Consider the following 18,215-nt stretch of genomic DNA (forward strand, 5'->3'; position numbering starts at 1 on the left):
GGCTGTTCCCAGTGGTTTCTTCTAGCATCAGTGCTGGCCTTGATGCTAGAGGGGATAGTGATAGCCTCAGGCATGAAGTCCTGTAGGGGTGGAATGGGGGACCAGGAAGCTGGGTTTGTTGGGATCCATGCCCAGAAACCAGCTGTTTGTTGGAGGGCCCTAGCAGGAGGGTCCTGGCAGTGAAGGAGAGGGACGCTGGGAGGTGTCTCTGGGAGCAGAAACTCCAAGAACGGTGATTCTCCCGATTGGGCCAGGGCCCGGGAAGGGGGAATAGGCCAGAGCAGGAGACAGAAGAAAAGGCAGAAGAGGGTGGAGGTGAACGTGGGACAGGACAAAGAGCACTTAGGGCAAGAGAAACCAGAGAAAGGGCGGTGCCGAGCCTTTTCAGTAGCGTCCCCCAATTTTGGCTCCGGAGCGTCCCAGATGCAGCAGAAGGGACGGGGCATCCTGGTGCCCGATAGCAGTCCAGTCTGGAGGGCTAATTTAGAATTAGGATTTCCGAGAAGCCACCGCCTCTTTCCCACCAGCGGTTAAAGCTCGGCAAGTGAAGGGGCGTGACCTTGGTGCTCAGGTTTCTTCCTCATCACCTGGGCAAGGAGGGGTGGGGGCTAGGACTTCCGGTTCAGGTGAGTGTCCCTTCAGTGACGTCAGGTCACCCTCTGCTGTCCCTTCGGTCCCGCCTCCCCTCCCGCGCTCCCGGTGCTCGCGGGGGCGCGCCCCCGCCCTCTACATATAACTCAGGTGCGCCGCACCTGTCCGCCCGCACCTGCCGGCTCACCGCCCAGCTTCCTCTCCAGCGCACCGTAGCTTCGGGCCGATAGGCCCGGGTATTCTCCGGGGACTGCGTCCAAACGGCCCCTCCACCTTTTTGGATAGGGTCGCAGAGAGAGTGGGCCCTGCTTTTGTCCGGAACCAGTCCTTCGAGGAAGGCTTTTCCCTCTGTCGTGAGACCGTCCCTCTACCGAGGGATCGTTTTGTGTTCACTTCGGGTGACAAGATTTGCAGTCACCCGGCCAAAAACCTTTTTGTTTTCTAGGGTGACTTAAAAGCCCACCCAGGTTGTCTTTTGTGGGGCTGTCCCCGATTTTGTTTATTTTGCTGTAGGGTCGCCCTCCCGGGGTTCCGTCTTTGCTGAAGGCGGAAATGGCCAATTCGGGGCTGCAGTTGCTAGGCTTTTCCATGGCATTGCTGGGCTGGGTGGGCCTGGTGGCGAGCACCGCCATCCCGCAGTGGCAGATGAGCTCGTACGCGGGCGACAACATCATCACGGCCCAGGCCATGTACAAGGGACTGTGGATGGAGTGCGTCACGCAGAGCACCGGTCTTATGAGCTGCAAAATGTACGACTCGGTGCTCGGCCTGTCGGGTAAGGCCGCGGGACCGACGGGGCGGACGCACACAGGGTGGAGGTGGCAGGGTGGGTTTGGGGCAAAGTCGAGGCCCCATGACGGGGCGCCCTTGGTTGCCAGCGAGCAGGAGGAAATGGACGCGGCCTCGCCGGGCCGTGGGGTGGGCTGGAGTTGTGTCGGATTCTGGTGGCCGCACGTGCACCTGCACCCGGCTACCTGAGCTCCTCTGCTGTCCTTTCTCAGGCCTCTCCCTTTTCCCTGGGCTTGAGTAAGTCTAGGCCCGGGCGTCCCCTCTCCCTCCGCCCTGGGAAATCAATGGTCTCTGTCTTCTCCCGCCTTTTTCTCTTGGACAAAGGGGGCGCAGAGCAGAGGCCGCGCCATGGGCCGCGGATTCGTGCTGTTTGTTAGACGTAGGTCGCCGCCTGCGGCCTCTAATCTTATCGACCGATTAGCCGAAGCCGCAAACTCCGTGGCCTTGATAAGAGGGCCAGAGCTGGATGCGCGTCGGCTTATGTGGCCAGAGCGAGGGCTCCGGCCGGCATCTCCAGCTCTCTTTTTGCCCCCTCCAACCCTTCCCCCTACCCGAAGGTTTCATCGAAACCCTGGTGCCCCGGGCGAGTTCTGGAGCAGAGGGCGGGGCGGGAGCAGGAAGGCCGCTGAGTAGGGACGGGGCGGAAACAACCAGTCCAGGGCCTGGCCTTGCCTGGGGCGGGGGGGGGGGGGGGGGAGGTGGGGGGGCCAGGACTACGCCTGAAAGATGAGGTTCAGGGGTTAGTGGGTGCGGTCCGCAGCGAAAAGGCTGGAGCCATCTGAGGTCTGCCTGCATTCCCAGCAATGACCGCTCCCTTTTTCTTCCTCAGCGGCCTTACAGGCCACTCGAGCCCTAATGGTGGTATCTTTGGTGTTGGGCTTCCTCGCCATGTTTGTTGCCGCAATGGGCATGAAGTGCACGCGCTGTGGGGGAGACGACAAAGTGAAGAAGGCCCGTATAGCCATGACTGGAGGCATCATTTTCATCGTGGCAGGTGATCCGTAGGTCCAAGGTGGCACCGAGGGTGGGCAAGGTGCTGGTTTGGGCACTCAGAGAATCAGAATCCTTTCTTTTGCCAGGTCTTGCGGCCTTGATAGCAAGCTCCTGGTATGGCCATCAGATTATCACAGACTTCTATAACCCCTTGACCCCCACAAATGTTAAGTAAGTCCAGGAGCCTTGTCTTCTGAGGAAACAAGTCTGGGGTCCTGGGATAGGGAAGACAGAGACAGGCCGGGGTTCTGACCCCCCTATCCCTTCTCTCCACAGGTACGAGTTTGGTTCTGCCATCTTTATTGGTTGGGCAGGGTCTGCTCTGGTCCTCCTGGGAGGTGCACTACTCTCTTGCTCCTGTCCTGGGAGCGAGAGCAAAGCCGCTGTGTACCGTGCACCCCACTCTTACCCCAAGTCCAACTCTGCCAAGGAGTATGTGTGAGCTGCGACTTCCAAGTCCCAGCATAACAGGCTATGGGTGTGCCCAGATGCTTGAAAAGACCTGGACAGAGAGCTCAGCCTGTGGGCAAGGTGTGGGATACAGGCCTCCTCCTGGTTACTCCATCCCTGCACACCATGTACAGTTTTTCTTGGGGGTTGGGTGGGGAAGACAAAAACAGAGGGTGTGCTTTTTGTACAATAATAAAAACTTAAGTTTTGGAAAGTAGGCTTTCTTTTCTTTCTGTGTCTCTTGCATTTTTCCTATTCATATCCTTGCAGGTGGCTTGGAATTGTGTGTCTACTTTAGTTCAGTGCACTTAAGAGAACACCAGTGGTGCCAGGCCATCCAGTCCATTTCATTTTTACTGTTATTCAGGCCCAATGTCTCTACACGCTAAAGACTCAGGTGCTTGGTTTCCCTCATCCATTTCCACCCCCATCACTCTTTAAATAGTTACCAGAGTTGATTTTTTAATAAAAGAAAATACTTTATTAGGAATGGGGGATTCTTATTCTCTTGCCTTATAGTATGCCCTCACTCTACTTTCTGCCCTGATCTGATGCTGCTTCCTGTCACATGGCAGGACCTATATAGACAAAGTAGCAAAGGTTGGGCAGAGACAGGGTAAAGTCAAGGCAAAGAACAGAAGGATGCTTCTAAGCCTAGTCTTGCCCCTCCATCCTTCCATTAGTCAAATCTGGCCAGTCAAATATCTAAATCGTCATCTGGGTCTTCTTGGTCCAAGTCATCGTAAACATCTGGCTCATAGAAGATGTGGCTGGTAGTCTGGCCTGGCCCAGAACGCAGCAGAGCCTGCTGTCTGAGGAGGAAAGAATTGGTGCTGATGAAGGTGGGCGTGGGGTCAGGTTTGAATACCCTCTTCCAAATAAAAGTGGCTCTTTGACCTTTATGTTTAGTTACAGCTCAAATGCTACTTGGTTCTGGGAGAGCTCAAGGGCAAGGATTCTGTAGTCTTGCTTTACCCACCCACACACTGTGCACAGAGCAGCAGGCATCTAAGCCCTGTTAACCAGCCATTGCCACACCCATATAGCTTCTTGTTCTCCTAGCACTGCTGCCTGCAGAAATGACCACCTCCCCATGGTCTGGTCTGCCTTAGCCAAGGCCCAGATTATTCTGAGACCAATCACAGAGCTGGGACCCACAGGTCTAATGGCAAGACAGAAAGGCCTTTTGTTATTGTGAGAAGTATGGGTGGGTAAAGAACCACTCCCCAGCCAGGCGCCAGTTGCTCACGCCTGTAATCCTAGCTACTCAGGAGGCAGAGATCAGGAGGATTGAGGTTCAAAGCTAGCCTGGGCAAATAGTTCTTGAGACTCTATCTTGAAAATACCCATCACTAAAAGGGCTGGCAGAGTGACTCAAGGTGAAGGCCCTGAGTTCAAGTCCCAGTACCACACATATACACAGACAAAAAAAGAGCCACTCCCCAGACATGTCTCTGGAGGTGGACTTCAGCCCCTATAAAGTCATGAGAGGTTAATCAATAACCTGTCAACACCACAGCTCTCAGTGACCCAGATGCTGGGTTCTACTCAGGGATACAAGCCCCAACCTTACTTTTCAGAGCTGAACTGGAAAGGCAGAGTCAGGCTATCTCTGGCTTCTCTCTCTTTCTTGGACAGGTGAAGGTTAAAGGTCAAATGAGTTGTGGGGTCCACCTGCAGGTACAAATGATGCTGCCACTCAGCCCCATCCCTGGAATCCCTGACCTCCACCCCCAACCTCTGCAGTTTTTATTCTCTCTCCTTTTATTCCTTTCCCTTGTTGTGGCCCTGCCACTCTTGGATACCGGAGGTGTGTGAGAATCTGGGTGGGGCTGGGACTCTAGGGGAGGTCCCTCATGGAGATCCAAGCTAAAGTCAGGAAGGATGGAGAACCACTGAGTCTGGGGAGAGGAGAAAAGAAAAGTTAAAAAGTTTTCTTCCATTTTACAAAACAGACCAGAGAGAATTCAGGACCTTATACTTCCTTCCCCTAATAACCATTTTGCTCTTTTAAATTTTTTTCCCATTTTCTGGAAGATAGTATCTTTTTTTTTTTTTTTTGTGGAACTGAGGTTTGAACTCAGGGCTTCACACTTGCAAAGCAGTCACTCTACTGCTTGAGCCACACCTCCAGTCCAACAGTATCTTTCATTGGTTAAATTCACAGGCTCTGAGTCAAGCAATCTTGAATTCAAATCATGACAATGCCACTTGCCACTTACCGATTACTACCTTGGGCAAGTGACTTAAATTTAAACTTCCTGGACTTGTTTACCAGTCTGTAAAATGAAGATAAAATGTGCTCACAGGGTAAATGTAAACATTAAATGAAGTAAATAACAGAAAACACAAAGAAAGGGGCTAGGGATATAGCTCAGTAGTAATTGTATGCTCAACATGCACAAAGCCCTGGGTTCAATCCCCAGCACTACAAAAACACAGGGAAGTATTAAATCACATCAGCTTTTTCATGTTCTGTTATCATGCCACCTCTTTCTCTGACCCCAATTCTCCAGTCTTTTCCCTGTTGCTTCTACTGACCTGAAAAGTTGGACGCTGTTGGGGTCTTCGGTAGAGGATGTGCACTGAAGCCTGGCCCATTTTACCACTCAGGGTTACCTCTGTCTGAGCAAGGCTGCTCAGTGCTCCCATGGGGCCTGGGCCATGAAGCTCTTCATGTAGCAGGCCCAGCACACGTACCCGCTGTACTGATGAGCTGTCACCTGGAGAGAGACAAAAAATGTAGGGCATGAAAGAGAGTAGGGAGCATTCAGGGTAGAGGCCTGGGAGTAAAGAATTAAGAGAAGAAAAGGAGCAGCTCAAATCAAATCACAACTTTGCCATAGCTTGGCCAATCTCACTGTCTTTTTTTTTGAGTCTCTTCCAGTTCATAGTAATACACCTTCCTACTCCAATGCAAATCTGAACAAGATACTACTCTGATTTCAGTCCTTCAGCATGGAACAAACACTGTCAGTACCAGTGTCCACTAACTTTCCAGCCTCTTCTCTTATTGGACTCCTTGCATGTTTTGTAACTTGCCAAGATTTCAGTCTGTTTCTCCCTTCTCTTTTGGGAGCATTAACAGTGTCAAGGACTGCACTAAACAGTAATACATTTTAATCCTTCAGAAGTCAGCATTTTTAGGTCAAACCACAGGTCAATTTCAAGTTGTTCAACCTAAATGTTACCAAATGTCTCACAACACTTTTTTTTTTTTTTGAGACAGAATCTTGCTGTGTAGATCAAACTGGCATCAAAATTTTTTTTGGTGCGACTGGGGTTTCAACTCAGGGCTTTGTGCTTGCAAAACAGGTACTCTACCACTGAAGCCACACCTCCGGTTCATTTGCTCTGGTTATTTTGGAGATGTAGTCTTGTGATCTATTTGCCCAGGCTGGCCTTGAACCTCCATCCACCTGATCTTAGCCTCCCAACTAGCTAGGATTACAAATGTGAGCCACTGGAGCCTGGCAAACTCATTTTCTTTTTGGTGGTACTGGAGTTTGCACTTAGGGCCTTAGCTTGCTATAGGCAGGCACTCTACCCCTTGCACCACACCACCAGTCCTCTTGCCTCTGCATCCCAAGTGCTAGGAATATGGGCATGTACCACCATCCTGGCTTCTTTTTCGTTTTTTTACAGGGAAAACTGAAGCACTTCAATATGAATCTGGGTGTATCTGACTCCAAAACCTATTGTAGTATTCACAGTGTTATAAATTGTAGTCCCTGTATCAACACAGCTCTTGTTAGACCTTATTAGTTTGTAAATGCCTATTTACTTCTCTGTATCCTTTATAAGACTCTGAGCTCCTGGAAAGGAACCAACTATAAGGCTAGCCTTTATTATTTCATTATTTAGAATTATAACTCAGATATCATATATATTTAATATTTGTTAATTGAATGAGTGAAATGGAGTTAAAAAAAAACTTGAAAATAAAACAATTGGTAGATAACACTGAAGAAAAATAAAAATGTGGGTGTGATGATCCATGCCTATAATTCCAGCACACAGGAGAGGCAGGAGAACAGTGAATTTGAGGCCACCCTAGGCTACACAGTGAGACCCTGTCTAAAAATAACAATCAAAAAACCAAAAAAAAAAAAAAAAAAAAAAAAAAGAAACTCAAACAACCCCTCCCCTACCAATTCTCTCAAAAATGTTAAGAAGGCCTAATTGGAGATCTCTGATGCTTCTTTTTTAGGGTAGGATGGAAAGGAAAAGGGAGACATTCTTTGGCAAGATACATGAGAAGAAGCAACCAAAGGAAGGTCTCACCAAGGCAGGAGTCTGGATGGCTCAGAGCATGTAGGGTCTGGCAGAGTGTGGTGCAGGGAAGATGAAGCAACAGCCAGCTCAGTGAATCAAAAGCAATGGTGATAGGACTAGTATCTGTTCTCTTGCACATGGCTCTCAAGGCTCCCAGAGGTCTGTCAGGAAGGGCCTCCCCAGTTTTTGACCAATTGAGAGGATCTCTAAAGAGGTCATGGTAAACCAGCCTGTAAAGGAAAAATAGGCAACATAATATTACCTTTTCCCTCCAATCCCAAACTTCTTTCTCCCATCTTTGTGGCTCTGTTTTCTCAATTTTTACTAATACCTTAATTTTTTTGGCAGGGAGGGGATGGTAATGGGGTTTGAACTTAGGGCTTCATGCTTGCTAGATAGGTGATCTACTACTTGAGCCACTTCACCAGTCCTTTTTGTGTTGGGTATTTTGCAGATAGGAGCTCACAAACTATTTACTCAGGGCTGGCTTTGAACTGTGATCCTCCTGATCTCTGCCTCCTGAATAGCTAGGATACAGGCATGAGCTACTGGCACCTGGCCAATACCCTAAATATTAATGAAAGCTAATTACTGAGAAAATACAGTGATTGGGAACACAGACTCTGGTGTCTGACAGCCTAAGCTCCAAGCTTGGCTTTGCTATTTGCCCAACATCGCCTAACTGGGAATTCTATCCATTAAGGTCCTTTGACATTTGTTCTAAACTCTCCATCTGAACTGCTACTACCTTAAGCAAGTCCTTTGTCACCTCCTAACATTGTTTTCTAAGATTCATTAAACAGGGAATAGGCTTGTCTCATCTACTGCTCTGCTTCCAGAGCCTAGCACAGCACCTGGTTTATGATTGGTGCTCAGAATATGCACACCTAATAAGTGAACCTGGACTACTGCAATAGTCTTCCTACCTGGTCTCCCTGTCTACAGGCTGCCTCCTTTCAATCTAGTCTCCACATGATAATTGCTGGACTACTGTTTCTAACAGGTGTGCTCTTACCAACTTTCCTCCTAACTCCCTTTGGGATCACATCTGAACTTCTTTTCATGATTTGTAAGAGCTTTTACAATCAGGTACCTCTCCATCTGCCTGACCTCAGGTATTTCAGGAAACTTTTCCACCTGCTATGAATAGACATGCATCTACCTCCCTAATTCTACATGCTGTTCCCTCTGCCCTAGGACAAATCTCTCAGTAGCTTGCATTTAGTGATTCAAGTCTGGAATACAAGACTGAATTAAGCACCACTAGATTCTGAATAATTCAAGAGGCAGAGCTTGTTTATTCTTATCCTCCAATAGGGTCTATTGACCCTAAAATGAACTACCTGCCTTTTATTTTTATTACTCTCTCAACTTCTAGGGTTTCTGATTTGGACTGCCCAAATAATCATCATTTCTCTTACTAATTCTTGCCTCCTTAAAGGTCTACATACACTCCTTCAGTGAATATTTAAGTAGCTGCTACTGAAACAGGAATCATAAGGGGACAAAAGGTCAGCACAGGCCACCAGGCCAGAATTTTTACAGACTAGGAGCTCCTTATGACTAAGACCAAGCTAAAACTAGTAGGGTTCAAGATGGCCACAAAATGACAAACAAAATAATTGTTACTGAAGAAAGATCTCATCCCATAAAATGCCCCCAGTAAGCCCTCAGAATCCACTCAGATGTCAGAGGAAAATCACAGCATTTGCTCATAGTTGACTTGAAAATCACTAATTTTGGAGGTCATGCAACTGAGCAGTACATTATCAGCTTTTCACTAGTTTGCAGGAGGTAACATCATGGACTTGAGGGTTAGAATGATAGTTGCCTAGGTTACTATATGGAAACTTGACTACTTTTGCTAAAGACACTAACTTTTTACTTGAGGCTATAGATATCTGATGAATGACTAAAATAGGACAAAAACATTGGCATTTTTGTTTTCATGCAGTGTCTGTCCCCTTTGCTGCCTCAATCTTGGTGAATCAGATTCTACTCAGCTCTGCATGTGGACATGTTGAGCATTTAAAAATTGTTTTGTTCAAGACTGTAACAGGGGGTGAGCTTGGCCTATTTATTGCCCCCTTGGAGTTGGCATGTGTTTCTTCTACCCCGCCCTTGTGCTTTCTCAGCAACTCAAGCACCTACAGTCCTAGAGTGGTATAATAAAGCCCAAACCAAGTACAAAGCCAGAACATTTATGCAAGATGATGGCATCAACAATAGTAGAAACTCAGCAGTTCCTGGGTTAAGTTGACCACCCGTTAGTCTGCAAACCTCAAGGTCAGAATGCTTTTGCACAAGAAAGGAAGCATCTTTTTAGCTCGTCTCAGAATATCAATAAAAACCTCCTGCCTGTGCTGGTAGCTTACGCCTGAAATCCTAGCTACTCAGGAGTCAGAGATCAGGAAGATCGAGGCTCTAAGCCAAACTGGGCAAATAATTTGTGAGACCCTATCTCGGGAAAAAACAAAACAAAACAAAAAAAAAACAAACAAACCTCACACACTCACAAAAAAAGGGCTTGTGGAGTGGCTCAAAGAGTAGGTCCTGAGTTCAAACCCCAGTACCAGGGGAAAAAAAGCAAAAACAAAAAACCGGCTGTTTTTGTTCAGTCAGCAGCAGCCGGATCCCCCTCTTCATCACCGCTGTATCTCTTCACCTCCGGTTGAACAGAAAAGCCTTGCTTGTCTTCTTCATTCATTTCTACAGTTTACATATCATTATATCTCGCCGTCCAGTACCACTACTATATACCAAGTTCCGTGCTTGTTGCTGTAAAGAAAGTCCCTAACAGAGGCTCCACATCCCTTCCAAGTTGTACTTACTGGCTGTTGATATCGGACCCCAAACCTTCTCGAAACTCTTCCTCACTCACTTCACAGCCCAGGACATGGACCTGCTCTCCACTAAGGCAGAGATGAACAGGAAGTGTCAAGAGTGGAACACAGGCTCCTTTCCCAGAGCAGGACAGGGAGGTGCTGCGGCATAACTCACCACAGAGCAGATTTCTTGATAAGCGCTTTCAAGAGACTGCGCCCCTCCCACTCCACGGAATCTGGGGAGAGCGAGGGATGGATAAACAGTGAGATCTGAGGCTTCCAACTTCGCGAGCCCATTGCGACTTCTACCCCTAGCCCGTGACCCATGGCCCTTCTGCCCCCTGAGCCAAGCCCTTATCTGTCCCTGTGCCTCTATCCCTCACCGCGAAGCAATACCAGGCCGCCCAAGGCCAGCAACGATTCCAGCATCTCAGAAACTGCCGGCGCCTCTTTGGACGCCCTCTGATGGCGTCACGGGCCCCGCCCCCTCACCTGGAGAGGGGCGGGGCACTCATGACTACTCCCACCATTAAGAACTGGTAAAGTCTGGAATGAGAGGTATTCCCAGGGGACTTATGCGGAAAGGGGGGGGTCCCCTCCGAGCCTTGGCGCACATTTGCATAGAAACGATATCCCTAGTCTGCATTTTCACGGTGACTGGGAGTAGAGCCGTTGGGACAGTTGTCAGTGGGAGGGATTGGGGGTCGTACGAGCCCCCACCTCCAGACTGCCCGAACCTGGGGCACGTGACGTCACCCCGCCCCGCCCGAGCCGTTCCGGGCATCGCCCCAAGGCCCGCCCAGAGGTCCTTGCGCGCGTGCGCAGTACTGCAGCCTTGGTCTGAGGACTCGGGTTTCCTTATCCCTACCCCCATAAAACCCAGTAGAGAGAACATTAGTCTGGGTGAAGCGAATGCACGTCACCACCGGAAGTAGTGTCAGAGGGGAAGAGGAGGGGGGAAAGACTGGAGGAGGGAGCCCTCTGGGTGGTAAAATGGCGCCTGTCAGAGTGGGAAATCCAGCTGCAGAGGCTGCAGCCCGGCTCCTCAAAGGCTAAGAGACCCGGATCTCGGGGAGGGGGAGGCCACTCCTGCCCAGCGCTCCGGGCGCGCCCATCGGCTCCCCCTCCCCCTCCTTCGCTCCGCCGGCCAGTCCTCTGCAGCCGCGGCCTTTCGCGCGCCGCTGCTCCCACCCGCCCCTTTCCCGCGGGCAGCCCCCTAGCGCGCCTGCGCAGCGGGCCACCCTCCGCTTCCCCCTTCCCCTCCCCTCCCCCTCCCGTCTCCCTCTTCCCTCCCCCTCCCCCACTACCCCCTCCCCCAATTTTCTATCCCCTTCCCTCTTGGTCTCGGAGGACCCCGTCCTAGCCCGACCTGTCTCGGCCTGAAACCTCCGCGGAGCCGTCCGTGCCACTCCCTGCCCATGTGGGCCCCTGCGGGCTGCCTACGCCTGTCCCCCAGCTCCCCGTTCCGCTGGGCTTTCCCCTCGACAGGGGTGGCTTTCTGAGCTGCCCGCTTCGTGCCCATCTCTGCAGCTTCTCCTGCCACTCGGGGCCCCCGTTCCCCCTCCCGGCGGCGGGGGGCTGCCCCCGGGGGGCTGGCGGAGCTGGGCCGCGGGGGCCCCGGGGCCGGCGGTGCCGGGGTCATCGGGATGATGCGGACGCAGTGTCTGCTGGGGCTGCGCACATTCGTGGCCTTCGCCGCCAAGCTCTGGAGTTTTTTCATTTACCTTTTGCGGAGGCAGATCCGCACGGTGAGTTTGGGTGGGTGCTGGCGGTGGTGGGGACCTCTGTCCGCGGTGCTCAAAAAAAAGTGTTGGGCCTCTTGGTGTAGGAAGGGAGTCTTGGCGGGGGGCTTTTCCCGCTAGAAAATTAGGGCATCTTTAGCAGAGCGTGGGGTGGGGAGGAGACCCTTACAATGGAACCGCGATCTTTTTCTTTTCTTTCTTTCTCTCTTTCCTTCCCTCCCTTCTTTACTTTCTTTTTCTTCCTTTTTTTTTGGGGGGGGGGAGGGCCTCAATGGTACGGGATTTGGCAACTCTTGGGGGCTAGAGTGGTGGGTGGGACTCTATTTAAGAAAGCGGGAGTTAGTAAAGAAACCTAGAGGCAGGGAACACCTGTTTGCTGGCAGCCAGAATTGTTGGTGTGGACTCGTGAAAGATCCTCTCTTATTGGAACCTCTGGGTATGTTTGCTTTTGGAGAGACAGGCCTGTGTGTCAAGCTGGGGATGGGTAGTAGGGCATAGGTAACAAACAAGAATGGAAACTTGGGGAAAGCCCTGGGTGTGAAGGAGAAGCCTCTGGTTCTCCTCAAGGGAACTCCTCCAGAAAGGCCCTGGAAACTTATTTCATAGTGTGAGTTGTGGGTATAAGGATTTATTGAAGCCCTGGGACTGGAAAAGATATTTTAATGATGGGCATCTTTCGTTGTGGGAGGGAGCATATTTAAGTTGGGCGTCCACGTTAGAAGACCGGGTGGTCAGTTGTAGAGCTTGCATCTGAAGGCTCACTTGTTTCTCCAGGAGACCATAGCATTATGAAGGAATACCGTGGCCCGTGGAGACTGTTTGGATGTACCCCAGTGTCTCTGAGTTCCCTCCCCCTGAGCTTTTCTCGAAGGTCAACGCTCCTTCAGCTAACATCATTTAATGAATGTGCCCTAGTGTTCTCATCACTGAGGCAAATCCTCAGAAGTCAAATTCTGAGGAAAATTGAGTGAGCTGATTTACAGAAGGCTGTACTCTTTAGCATACCTCAGTGAAACATGAAAGAAGAAAACCAGGTAGGGGCCACCTAGGTCAAGAGAATTCCCAGAAAGCCCTGGGTTGTAGTGATGGTTGACTTAATTGATTTGGGAGAATGGCCTGGCCTTGGACTCATTCTCTCCTTTACCCATCTATTCCTTCCACTTCCTGATTTAGGGCAAGGACTGTTCTGGGTGATGGTGGTAGTTGTAGGCAGAGTTAGTCCCCTAAGAGAGCTAGAAGCCAAGAAAATTTTGGGGCTAGTTCGGGTCTAGCTCTAGGGTTTTCTTTATGTATATTGATTGCTGTCAGTTCTTTCTGTCTGACCTTGTTCTGAGAATCCCTTCTCTCCCTACCATAAGTTTTCTGGGTGTTGGGAGTAGTGGTCCAGTCCATCTATTGGAAGATTAATTACTTCCAAAATTGCTCTTGTGTGGCACTGACCCCACACACGCCTTTTGTCCTCTCTTCCCTTCCAATCTGGTTTCTTCTCCTACCCCCTTTCTGGCAGATACTTGGAGCATTCCCTACATGCCCAGCATGTGCAACCTGAGATAGCAGGGCAGGACACCCGAGCTGTTTCAGCCCTCCTTGCAGGCCCAGGGAGCAGAGAAGGGCAGATGCCTTGGGATTAAAGGGGAGATGGCCCTTTGGGTTGCAAGGGGAGAGACAGGTTCTAGTGTGATTTGGGGCCTAGGCATGGACTGAAGAGCTTTTGTGCTTTAAGAGAAAGTAGCAGAGACGGGAATCACCAGGCTTTACATGGAGATCTGAGTATTAGGAAATACCCTCTAGCGAAGGCTTGTAGAAACAGTGAGAAGGCTGAAGTGATGGCATCCTTATCCTTTCTTCACCTCTCACTCAACAGTCATTTCACTGCTTTCTCCATGCTTTTGTCAGTCAGCCTGGCAGATAGGGCTTTCCACCCTGGGTACCAGGATAAGGAGACTGTATAGAGTGCTGAGGTTCACTGTAACTTGTGACTTGGCTAGTAAAGACACAAGTAGACAGGTGGTTGGTTAAAATAGGCTTGGTGGCTCCTAGCCAGAGGAACTTAGCTGACCTGACAACCTCTGGATTCCTTCATCCTCTGGTCCCCTTAGAGATTCCTTTCCTGATTCCTACTCCCTGATCACTAAGAGTTTGAGGCTCTTGGCTCCCAATGGGAGATTGTAAGACTGGCCACAAAGAATCCTTGGAGTGAAGGTGGGAGACCCTTGTGTTTCTTTGTTCAGCATCAGATTAAGAGGGCAGATTTTACTAATATTAACTCACCACCATAATGGAGACAAAATTCATGCTTTCATGGACTTTTTTTTTTTTTTTGAGGGTAATTTTTTGGGCAGGATTGGGGTTTGAGCTCAGAGCCTTGCACTTGCAAAGCAGATGCTCCACCACTTGAACCACACTTCCAGTCCATTTGCTCTGGTTATTTTGCAGATGAGGTCTTATAAACTGTTTGCCTGGGCTGGCCTTGAACCATGATCCTCACAATCTCAGCCTCTCAAATAGCTAGGATTATAGGCATGAACCACTGGTACCTGGTCTTGGGTTATTTTTGAGATAGGGTCTTTCTTTATGCCCCTCTAACATGGACTGTGATCCTCCTATGTGTGCTTCCCCTAATAGCTGGGATGACAGGTACCCACCACTGTGCTTAGCCATTGCTTTAGATGGGGTCTTGGGCTGGTCTGTGAATCTCCCCATCTCCCATCTCTCAAATAGCTAGGATTAGTAAGCTTGAACCACCTCAGAGTTTTCATTGTAACTGAGGAGATAAATCTAGCTATGTAGCCTCAGGAAAGAAGTTATCAACTCCTGTATTTTTCTGTTTCACTATCTTTAAAACAAGGATAATATTGTTATTAGGGTTCTTTTGTGTTGTATTTGTTGTGCTGGGAATTTAACCCAGGGTATCTTGGATGCTAGATAAGTGCTCTGTCTCTTACACCAGCCCTATTAAGATTGTTTTAAAGATTAAATGAAATAATCCTAAATCATACGCAGTACCTAGCATATGGTAAATGCTACTTATTACTATTACTGTTATAGGGAAGATTTCCTTGTTAAGTGTTCTAATTCTCTTGCTATTCTTAGGTAATTCAGTATCAAACTGTCCGATATGATATCCTCCCCTTATCTCCTGTGTCCCGGAATAGGTTAGGTAAGTATGCTGGCTGAGAAGACTCCTTGGAGGTAGGGTTCCAGCTCTGGGCTGGAGGTTAGTCATTTTTATCTCTTCTTTTTTACGGTTCAGCCCAGGTTAAGAGGAAGATCCTGGTGTTGGATCTGGACGAGACACTTATTCACTCTCACCACGATGGGGTCCTGAGGCCCACAGTGCGGCCTGGGACACCTCCTGATTTCATCCTCAAGGTGTGTGGGGGTAGGGAGTGATGAAATACTTATGTCTGTTGTTCTTCCCAGACTTGGACTCCCTTTCCCAGTCCCAGTGCTTAATCTCAAGCCCTGGCACTAGTGTCAGCCAGGAGTAGAGAAGCAGGCAGTAGGGGTGGGGGTGGGGTGTCTAGGTCTGGGTGGTGGTGCTAAGGGACTTCTCCCAGCTCTTATGTGTTCCTCTACAGGTGGTAATAGACAAACATCCAGTCCGGTTTTTTGTCCATAAGAGGCCCCATGTGGATTTCTTCTTAGAAGTGGTGAGTGTGCATGAACTAAGGAAGGCTCTGTGATGAAGCAATGGTTGTAGGGCTTTGGGAATTTAGGGGATTGGAGGAAAGGGTGAGGAAGTGAATGAAGACAGTTTTGGAGAGGAGAAGCCATAGGGAGATAAGGGAGTGGCTTACAGAATTTGGGGTTCACCTGTTGTACTGATGTAACTCTATTCTTCACAGACATCCTGCTCTTTTGTGTTTGCATCTATGAATCTTAAGGGTGTATGAACCCTAAGACACTGAATTTGGACATTTGCAGGGAGATTCAGAATTTTGTGACCCAGAGACATTTGATGTTGCTTTTAGGCCTGAAGGAGTAGGCTGCAAGAGAAGGATGTCTAAATGAGTGATCACCTCATATGACACCTCCCAAATCTATTTCAGGTAAGCCAGTGGTATGAGCTGGTGGTATTTACAGCAAGCATGGAGATTTATGGCTCTGCTGTGGCAGATAAACTGGACAATAGCAGAAGCATTCTCAAGAGGAGATACTATAGACAGGTAAAGAGCTAGAATCAGACTTGGGAGGCAGGTCACCAGGAAGGGATCTGGGTATGAGGCAGTTGCAGTGCGGGGAAGGCATACTGTATAATCCTCTGTTTTCCAGCACTGCACTTTGGAGTTGGGCAGCTACATCAAGGACCTCTCTGTAGTCCACAGTGACCTCTCCAGCATTGTGATCCTGGATAATTCCCCAGGGGCTTACAGGAGCCACCCAGGTACTGGGGAGGGTGATGAGTTTGGAAGGACCAGGACATGGACCTGGGGGAGCTTTTTAATTTCTGTTTTGTTTTTCTGGCAGTATTGGTGTTTATAGTCAGGGCCTCACATTTGTCAGGCAGGTGCTCTACTTGCCAGGCAGGTCATGTCCCCAGCCCAAGAATATGGATTTTGTTTTATTTATTTTTGAGGGTCTTGTGTTTGAACTCAGGGCTTCATGCTTACAAAGCTCTACTGCTTGAGCCATACCTCCCGTCCATTTTGCTCTGGTTATTTTACTTATTAATTCTTGCGGTGGTTATTTTGGAGATAGGGTCTTTCAAACTACTTCCCTGGGCTGGCCTTGGACCTCAGTTCTCTCAATCTCAGCCTCCCAAGAAGCTAGGATGATAGGTGTGAACCATCTGCACCCTGCTATATATATTTTAGTAAGTAATAAGTTTCAGGAAAAACTCTCAGGCTCTTTTGTGGTACTGGGGCTTGAACTCAGGGCCTTCACCTTGTCACTCCACCAGCCCTATTTTTGCGAAGGGTTTTTTGAGATAGGGTCTCTTGGTACTCTTTGCCTGGGCTGGCTTTGAACCGTGATCCTCCTATCTTTGCCTCCTGAGTAGCTAGGATTACAGGCTTGAGCCACCGGTGCCCAGCCCTCAGGCTCTCTTGAATCCTTTTCTCCTCTGCATTTTCACCCACCCTAGACAATGCCATCCCGATCAAATCCTGGTTCAGTGACCCCAGCGACACTGCCCTTCTCAACCTGCTCCCAATGCTGGATGCTCTCAGGTAAGGGAAACAGGTTCTAGATACTTGGATTTCTGAGGAAAAGAAAAGGTAGGAAACCCCAAGAGAATAAAAATGTTTATTTACTTACTTACTTGTCTTCCCTTAAGAACTTAAGTGTTTGGACCAGGTCTTCTTACCATAGAGTTCGTCACTTTCAGCAGTTGGGTTTTGGTTAAATTGAACCTGTCTAATGAAGTGAAAGTGGTGAGAAGTTGTGTCCCTCATCTCCAGTGAGACCGCCTATTCTAGTGTTGTGAAGATGTCAACTGTAAGGTATCCCACCAATGCAAGTTATTGTCATCCAGGTTCACCGCTGATGTCCGTTCTGTGCTGAGCCGAAACCTTCACCAACATAGGCTCTGGTGACAGCTGCTCCCCCTCCACCTGAGTTGGGGTGGGGGGGAAGAGGAGAGCCCGTGGGATGCCATGTCTGATGCCCTGTCCAGTGTGAGGACTGCCTCGGCAGGGTCAACCCCTCCCACCCCTTTCTGCCTTGGGAGCCCTACACTCCACTTGGAGTCTGGATGGACACATGGGCTGGACTGTGAAGCAGCTTCACTCTAACTTCCTGTTCACCCTCCATGAAAATCCCAGACTGGGACACGTGGAGGCCTTCGTGAGCTGAAACTGTCTGGTGGAGAGGCAGGACTGGCCAGGATGAGAGACATACAGTGTTCCTGGAGGCTCAAAAGAGAAGCCAAGTCAGCTTTATTGTGATTTTTTTTTTAAACTCTTGTATAAAACTGATATAATTCATCACTCTTGCTCCAAGGGCTGGGCTGTGGGTGGGAGACTGGGACTTTGGGCCACTGGATCTTCCCCAATCTTGTCCTTCCTTACTTCAATTTTTTTTCTCTAGGTTCCCCCATACCTGTAACCAACTTTCTCTTTTTTCCTTTCCTCTCTTTTAAACCATGCATTATAACTTTGAAACCAAAACTGCCCTAGGTCCTTCTCTGGGATTTTGGGAAATAAAGGGAGGGAACTTTGTTCTCATCTACCCTATCCCTGAAGCAGAGGGGGTACACTGGTACTGGAGGTAGAGGAGAGATGATAATATGGGGATGTGGTTCTCAGAAAACACCAAATAACTTCGAAGAGCAAAGGCTGGGGCTCTGGTGGGGAGTGGAAGGATGGCTGTAGGGTGTAGAAGGATGAAAAGAGGAGAAACTTGGACACCCAAAAGAGCATGTACCTGGAGAAAGACTGGGCTTCACTTGGGGGACTGACGTGGACATCGTCGCTAAGCAGGCTGTCCCCGGGCAGGGCAGGGCGCCTGCTCCTCGGCCCTTCCCCCCAGCCGGCTCTACTTCCTTGCCACGTGATGCTCCTCCCGTCTCCTCGACCACATGATTTTCGCCGTACAAATTCTGAGAGTG

The 18,215-nt window shown here is 49.4% G+C and overlaps 3 protein-coding genes across 7 annotated transcripts; 2 read left to right on the top strand and 1 right to left on the bottom strand.

The window, feature by feature from the left end:
* Positions 1–724: 724 nt before the first annotated feature.
* On the top strand, positions 725–3,040 carry Cldn7 (claudin 7). The gene is made up of 4 exons (XM_020151518.2): positions 725–1,366; positions 2,210–2,374; positions 2,460–2,544; positions 2,650–3,040. The coding sequence occupies exons 1-4, from the start codon at positions 1,144–1,146 to the stop codon at positions 2,813–2,815; spliced, it is 639 nt and encodes a 212-aa protein (XP_020007107.1). The 5' UTR covers positions 725–1,143; the 3' UTR covers positions 2,816–3,040.
* Positions 3,041–3,277: 237 nt separating this feature from the next.
* Positions 3,278–11,853, bottom strand: Elp5 (elongator acetyltransferase complex subunit 5). 3 transcript variants are annotated; one of them, XM_020151511.2, is made up of 8 exons: positions 10,307–10,432; positions 10,099–10,159; positions 9,930–10,010; positions 7,108–7,328; positions 5,365–5,546; positions 4,629–4,724; positions 4,397–4,497; positions 3,278–3,635 (listed from the first exon to the last, which is right to left on the bottom strand). In XM_020151511.2, the coding sequence occupies exons 1-8, from the start codon at positions 10,350–10,352 to the stop codon at positions 3,521–3,523; spliced, it is 903 nt and encodes a 300-aa protein (XP_020007100.2). In that variant the 5' UTR covers positions 10,353–10,432; the 3' UTR covers positions 3,278–3,520. The 3 variants fall into 3 exon arrangements, with proteins under 3 accessions (XP_020007100.2, XP_073903119.1, XP_073903118.1); XM_074047018.1 differs by lacking the exon at positions 10,307–10,432 and adding an exon at positions 11,648–11,853 and having other exon boundaries at positions 9,930–10,159; XM_074047017.1 differs by lacking the exon at positions 4,629–4,724 and having other exon boundaries at positions 10,307–10,434.
* Ctdnep1 (CTD nuclear envelope phosphatase 1) lies at positions 11,212–17,775 on the top strand. 3 transcript variants are annotated; one of them, XM_020151487.2, is made up of 8 exons: positions 11,217–11,671; positions 14,759–14,825; positions 14,919–15,037; positions 15,247–15,318; positions 15,718–15,834; positions 15,941–16,052; positions 16,752–16,836; positions 17,142–17,775. In XM_020151487.2, the coding sequence occupies exons 1-8, from the start codon at positions 11,570–11,572 to the stop codon at positions 17,200–17,202; spliced, it is 735 nt and encodes a 244-aa protein (XP_020007076.2). In that variant the 5' UTR covers positions 11,217–11,569; the 3' UTR covers positions 17,203–17,775. The 3 variants fall into 3 exon arrangements, with proteins under 3 accessions (XP_073903121.1, XP_020007076.2, XP_073903120.1); XM_074047019.1 differs by lacking the exon at positions 11,217–11,671 and adding an exon at positions 11,994–12,699; XM_074047020.1 differs by lacking the exon at positions 15,718–15,834 and having other exon boundaries at positions 11,212–11,671.
* The last annotated feature ends 440 nt before the right edge of the window (positions 17,776–18,215 follow it).

This window comes from Castor canadensis, chromosome 11 (genome assembly GCF_047511655.1).
Source record: "Castor canadensis chromosome 11, mCasCan1.hap1v2, whole genome shotgun sequence".
NCBI classification, from domain to species: Eukaryota; Metazoa; Chordata; class Mammalia; order Rodentia; family Castoridae; genus Castor; species Castor canadensis.